Source organism: Alosa sapidissima, chromosome 11 (genome assembly GCF_018492685.1).
Source record: "Alosa sapidissima isolate fAloSap1 chromosome 11, fAloSap1.pri, whole genome shotgun sequence".
NCBI lineage: Eukaryota > Metazoa > Chordata > Actinopteri > Clupeiformes > Clupeidae > Alosa > Alosa sapidissima.
In genome coordinates, this window is record NC_055967.1 from 1,396,481 (window position 1) to 1,403,255 (window position 6,775).

Below are 6,775 nucleotides of genomic sequence, written 5' to 3' on the forward strand. Positions count from 1 at the left end.
TCATCTTCTAACTCACCAGTATGACCAAACACAATGTGCTGAACCTAATTGTGCAAAAGGAATTCTTGTCTGTCATGTCTTTGTTCAAAACATTCATAAAACATCCAAAGTGCCAGTGGCAAAAATAAGTGAACCCTTGGAATGAATTACTGTTTAAGCCTCATTTAACAGTAATAGTCTCAACCAAGTGCCTGTTAACTGTGAATCAGATAATGAACAATGCCCAAGTGGTATTTCTTTCTTTAATTCAGCCATATATTTAGGATGTCTGGTGCGAGTAGTCTTAAGGTTCATTCCATTCCATTCTCTATTGCTATTGAGGTCTGGGCTAGGACTGGGCCTCTCCAAAACGTTGATGTTCTTTATTTAAAGCAATTATGGATCCTCCCTGTCATTATTGTGTTGTCATATAAATAAACTTGGTGCAAAAAGTATCCTACCCTAAAAAAAGAGTCCTGTGAATAAATAAAATGAAAACGAATAAAACAAATTATTCAATGTGTTTCACAGGTCTTGCTGTTAGACCAGTGTTTGCCACATGCTGTAGGAGCATTATTGGGTGCCAGAGGTGTGTCCGTGTGTGGACACAAGAAAGACCTTCATGTCCAAAGTGCCGGGCAGATGCAGTGGAGAGCTGCAGCCATGAGGTAGCAGGGCTGTCAGAGGCGTTGGCCCCGTTTGAAAAACTGTTTCAATAAATTCAGTTAAATTCAAGTTATTGTCTAATTTGCTTTTTTTGTCTAATTTGCATTACATGTAATGTTTTCACAAAAGCATTCTGTTTCCCTTTGATTCAGTGAAAAATTAAGTGTAAGATAACAATCGCAATATTGAGATTATGATTATGAAATATTAGGTATATGTAGTATAAAAGAAGACATGTCATCGTATTGCATTCAAACCAGCAGGGATGCTGAAACTAAGCACACATGGGACAAAGAACAGGTACTATGTACTTAATTAATTGTGGCGAGACATAAGGAAATTGAAACAGATCCACTTAGGGAAAAAAAAATGCATTTATTGATTTCATGCAAACCTATTTGTTGCATTGATGAGGCACAACAGCGCGTCTTGAAAAAGACTGAGGTCATTGTTGACCGCCCTGTCAAAGAGGACTGTTATGTCTGGGTATTCTTGCAAGAACACCTGCTCTGCCTGCTGTTGGTCTTCTTCTGAGGAAAAGGGGTCCGTCCCAAAGGCTGACGCCCAACTCAGGGAGGCTCCTAAATCGTCCTCATACATTCTTGCAGCCTCTGCAGCACTGGGGAGGAGCTCCATGGATATCCTTTGTGGACAACCACCAGCTGCAAGCATGTTTGGTATTCCTCTGCCTTAAAGTCATGTGGGTAAAGAATCTTCAGTTTCACACACAATCAAGTGCTCCAAAGCAATAATTGCAAGTGTCCTACCTGGTATTCTGTGGGCATTCCAGGACTGCACTGCTCTCTCAAGTCCAATTTGGCTCACTTGACACGTGAGGTTGGAGACACAGTATTTGGTGTTGTTGTCCTGCATGTCAAGACTGTCCGTATCAACTAGGTCGACCAGGGCTCTTTTTAATGGATAGTTCACCCTGGTGTTCACTTTGGGCCAAATTCGTTCCACACGGAGATTCTGTTTTAGAAGTGAAGCGGTGAGCCAAAAAAACATTTTAAGTATTGTGATGTCTTTTCCTCTTTTTTTTTGTTTTAAAGAAAAATACCTTTGATGATGTTGTTTGTTTGTATGGTACCCTATTGGTGTTGAATCGGTGCTGGGACAGTTTCTCTTGAACGTAAAGAGACAAGAAGAATTCCCTTCCGTGGTCCACTCTGATTTGGTCCCACATACCATTGCTGGCAACAGCTGCTCTGTAATATAATAATATGAACTTGTATTATACCAGTGTTGGGCAGTAGCTTCACTATTTCCAGAATCAAGTAACTTTTTAGTAGCTTAACTCCTTTATTGATCAAGTAGCTTGACCACACAAGCTACAATTTTCTGGAGTACTTCTGTGGCTAAACACAGCGCAGCCATTCATCGCATAGAAAATATCCCTGATATACTTTAATTAGTTGGCCTATATTTGGAATGGAAACTTCTTATTAATCACAGATTCAATCCAGAATTTAACACACACACAAACATGTGCATGACATTTGGTTCAACTTAAACATGTGTGTCATGTAAAATTAGCGCAACTTAAAGTAGCTTCCTACAGTATGTACAGAACTACTTTTGCTGTGTTTGTGTAACTTGGCTTGCTACATTTGACTGGGTGGTAGCTTTTGTGTAGAGAAGCTTTATTTATGGCAGAGTAACTGATAGCATAGCTCACTACAATTTCCAAGTAGTTTGCCCAACACTGCATTTACCTGTACACTTCATTGTAAATGACCAGGTTGTTCTTCACTGGCATTGTAACATTGGCTACAATTTTGCTGCTGAAGCCATCAACAGCCAAAACATGTGTGACACCAAACATCCCCAGCTTCTCGTTTTGGTCCATGTGAAGCTTATGTCCCATGTATTCCGCATGATATGGAATAGGGTTTAGATTGCGTGCTCCCTAAAACAAAGAACATACAAATTTAACTAAAATAGGCCTAATCATGAAAATACTTTGCAAGCACATGGCATGTCTGGTTCTGTGTAACTGGCATATACTCAGTATTGATCAAATATAACACAGGATATACGACACAGCCGATGATGACCTTTTGTTAAAACTGTTTTGTCACTGACTTTTTGTCTATATCAATCTTACCTGACGACGCAAGATATTATATGGCTGATGCACCTCCCTTAGTATCCTCCCGACACGTCCTTCGCCTGCCTTGATGCCCAGAGTTGACAGATATCCAGTCATAAATTTACATCCATAAGACGGGCCCGTCTGTGAGGGGTGGGGAGAGTGAGGTTATGTTAAGGATTCACAATGATAGTGTGTATGTGTGTGTGACAGGGAGGGTAGTTCCATCTTATATTTATGTAATTTATAGTATACATCTATAATTCATTATTTAGGGAAAAAAATGCTGATTTAAGTTTACATTGGGGCCAATGTGTGTAAGTTCAGATGGACTAATTTATGTACAGTAGGCTACCTATTTTCTCTTTAATACCCCAGTACTGAAATCCCTGGTTCCTATTAAATTACAGGATTGACTTTAAAGCTAAATCACTTCATGGGATGAGGCCAAAGAAACATTTTACATGTTTTAGCAATTTTACTCAGATTTCTCAGATCACAGCAGAAACATCTGCACAACAGCCTAGAGTTGGGAGTAGGCCTACTGATCTACTTGAGTCATGTCGCTTTGCATTGAGCGAACCAGCTGTGTCAACTAACATCGTAGAGTTTTGAGTAAAAAGACAAAGCCAACGTGTTTACAACATGACCAGAAGCCTTGGAGTTTGTCAAAGATCAGATGGGAGGGATCTAAGCTACAGCGATTGTAGATGACTAGTTGCTAGGTAACGTTAAACAAATCTGACAGGTAGATAGCTAGACTAGGTTATCGCTATCCTTGCTAGCCCCCACTGTCACTACCATAGACTGTATATATAGAACTGGACAGTGTGGTTGCATTCAGCAGTGTTCTATGGAATTGAAGCCGCCGAGGCGACGCCATCTTGGAAAATTTGCAACCAATTTGAAGTGCGGCTGCGCAGCAGAAGTTGAAGCATGCGCAGTAAAGAGGAGTCGTGGTCAGGCACATAGATATATATAGAACACTAGATGTCTTACGGCGGCGTCCAGAACGTCCGCAGAGGTCGGCCATCTTACTACAGTCAAGCTTTCTGTCAGAATCTGTGGAACCTGAGGCAAACTGAGGTAAGGTCCGTGATCTGCACAAACATAAATACTCTTATCTCGCTGACATTTTGATGGATTTACAAACAGTTTGGTTTCTTTAAAACGTTATTAGCGTGGTTATAATCCTGGATGCTTGAACATGTTAAAATCGCAGCTTTTCTCTTCTAAAAACGACTTAATCTTGCAGCTTAGTTGTGTATCATGGCTAGGCTACTAGCTAGCACCCAATCATTTTACATCGATGGGAGAGGCAGAATTGGTCTTTATTTTCAATATAACTGAAGTTGCTCATGGTTTTTATTTTCGGGTTGGTTTGTTAAAAACATCTTACATCATGATTTCTACAAGAAATTGCTGACATAAGATGCCAGACTTTTGTGCAGCCTATGGATGCGCTAATCGACGTTGTCTGGAAGTGAGAACCCGTGGGATTACCTTTCACCGGTAAGATATTAGCACATTATTATGATTTATTTTTAGGATAATCGTTAGTTACTTAGTGGAAGTATGTTCTATACAGGTTATGTTACACAGGAACAGCGGGGCTATGACAATAGTATTAATATATTGTTGTTTTACTTCACACAAAAAGATGACCCAAATGAGGTGACTGAGGAGATATTGGAAGTTGGGTGGATTTAGCTAACGTATCTAGCAGCTCGCCCACTGTTTAATTACTGTCTTAATTTTTCCCGCATGCGAGCGATGGAGAATATGATCGCTATATTATTACGGACAGTAGAATAAAGGCTATAAGACTAGTGTCACTGACATCGGAGTCGGAAAACTGGGTTGCGATTCAGTGTAAAGCCCGTCTCCTCCAAACTAAACATTAAGTGGCGTATCTTCGGAGACGTCATTTTCTTGATCTGGCTGCCTGCCTGAGGTAATCGAATGATCGAGGAAGAGGCTGAAATTTGCAACAAAGTACTGCGGCGGGAAACATTGGAAGTATGTAACGTAATGAAAGCCTAGAACAACCATATACATAATATACATAGACGCGCGCATTGGCTGCTGGAAATAAGAAATGCGGCCACCATCTTGGACCGGTCATACTCCTCGTTGCGTTGCAGCAGAAGACACCAGATGTCAGAGCACTGTGCAGCATATTCCTGCTCAAATCGGCGGACCATCGCAAACAGGGCTCGGGGGATTACTTTTCACAAGTAAGATTTAACATTACCATACTATTGGTTGTATTTTGGGAATAGAATATTACCAGAGAATTGAGAAGGAGCAATCTTTGATATTACTGTATGAAAATCGTAGCCAGCTAGCTAGGCTATGTTTTCTCAGTGTTCACCCGGCTAAACTAAGACTTGATAAGTCATATTCCATAACACTGACTTAGATTACAACTGACACAAGAATGCTATTGTAGATATAAATCAAATATTACTGGTGTAACATTGGCCGGCGAATTTTATACAAGTGGTATTGGGCAGTCGCTACTTGTAGCTTAAGTGTGTTGGTGGTAGCTTCACTCTCCTGAACAAAGTAACTTTTCAATAGCTTAACTTCTTTATTTATCAAGTAGCTTGGCCACACAAGCTACACTTTTTCTTGTCATGTGAAATTAGCGCAATTTAAAGTAGCTCCCTATGTAGTGAACTAGCCTACTGCTGTGTTTGTGTTACTAATACATTTGACTCGGTGGTAGTTTTGTGTAGTGTTTTATTCATGGCAGAGTAACTGATAGTTTAGCTCACTACAATTTCGAAGTAGCTTGCCCAACACTGTATTAGGCTATTCACATGTAATTTATCCTAACAAGAATAAGATACCTCTCAAATCCCTTTTCATTTATTTATTTATTTATTTTATATCTCCCCAGAACAACTACCTTGCTCAAGGACTACCACGAATGAACTAAACGGTCTCTCGTCCTCACACCCCTGGAACTGAGGAAGGTGCAGCTCTTCATTGCAGTACTGCAGGTCATCTGCTACACTGTGACTGAATATTTGTCCACCTTCATCACTGCATTTGCCACTCTGTGTCCCATTGTCTGGATGACTCAGTCCTCTTTTATGGAGTCTACCCAGTTTCACTATGTACTGCCATCTTATTTGCCCACCTGCTGTCTGTAGCACTTTTTTTCTTAGCCAAAGTGTGCCCAACCAATTTCAGTAAGATGGGAACATCCAAAAATGAAACACCAGTTGTGAAGGATCAGCTGGATGAGGGAAGTTAATTTTAAAACGCATCGCCACAGAGGAAATGGGATGGAAATGGAAACTATGCCTCATAGTTGGGTGTTTACTATCTGATACCTGTTGACACTAAGTTATAGTGATGATTTACATGCTATCAGTTAATTAAGATATTTGTTTATAGATAACAGACAGGCTGTTTGACATCCTGAACAGTCGCAATCCCAGAGCCAAAGGGTTCAAAGCCCCCCTTGGTTCTAGGAATTGGGCAAGCACCAGGGAGTTCTTGGTAAAAGCCAGGGAGTTTTTGCTCTCTTTGAAGATGGAGGATGGCAAACCCCTTCATCGAACAAAGAGGTCTTTTAAAATAGTGACTGTTCAATTAGTGATGCACTGACACCATTTGTAGTCACCAATACCCAGTACAAATTCCTAATTAAATTAATTAATTACAAGTTGTCATGAGCTCTCTCTCTGCCTGGTAACACGTGCTGATTGAAGTCTGATGACCTCCACCTGTTCCTGCTCTGCTCTGCCTCACCCTCGTTACCTACCAGCTGCACTGCATTCACCACTCATCATGCCCTCTATATAAAGCCTTGCTTTTCAGTCCACACTTGTCAGATCGTCTGCAACCAGCACCAGTTACCTGCCTGTTTATTGAAAACGCCTCTGACTCTTTGCCTGTGATCCCGGACCCGCTCGACTACTTCTGTGTTCTCCAGCCCCGGTAATCTTGACCTGCCTTCCGTCCCTCTTCTACGAATACCGCCTAGTCCTTGACTGTACTGCTGCTTCGTTTCAATTGCTGTTG

At 40.9% G+C, this 6,775-nt stretch overlaps 1 protein-coding gene across 1 annotated transcript; it reads right to left on the reverse strand.

The window, feature by feature from the left end:
* Window positions 1-788: 788 nt before the first annotated feature.
* Window positions 789-3,465, reverse strand: LOC121723284. Its single transcript, XM_042108854.1, has 5 exons — window positions 2,753-3,465; window positions 2,361-2,554; window positions 1,706-1,853; window positions 1,413-1,617; window positions 789-1,334 (listed from the first exon to the last, which is right to left on the reverse strand). Exons 1-5 carry the CDS (start codon window positions 2,852-2,854, stop codon window positions 1,030-1,032), a joined length of 954 nt encoding a protein of 317 aa, XP_041964788.1. The 5' UTR covers window positions 2,855-3,465; the 3' UTR covers window positions 789-1,029.
* Window positions 3,466-6,775: the final 3,310 nt, after the last annotated feature.

Coding starts and splice junctions, on each gene's coding strand:
- LOC121723284 (XM_042108854.1), bottom strand. CDS start 2,854: ATGACTGGATATCTGTCAACTCTGGGCATCAAGGCAGGCGAAGGACGT. Junction 2,555..2,752: donor ATAATATCTTGCGTCGTCAG/GTAAGATTGATA, acceptor TCTTTGTTTTAG/GGAGCACGCAATCTAAACCC. Junction 1,618..1,705: donor AACAAACAACATCATCAAAG/GTATTTTTCTTT, acceptor CTTCTAAAACAG/AATCTCCGTGTGGAACGAAT.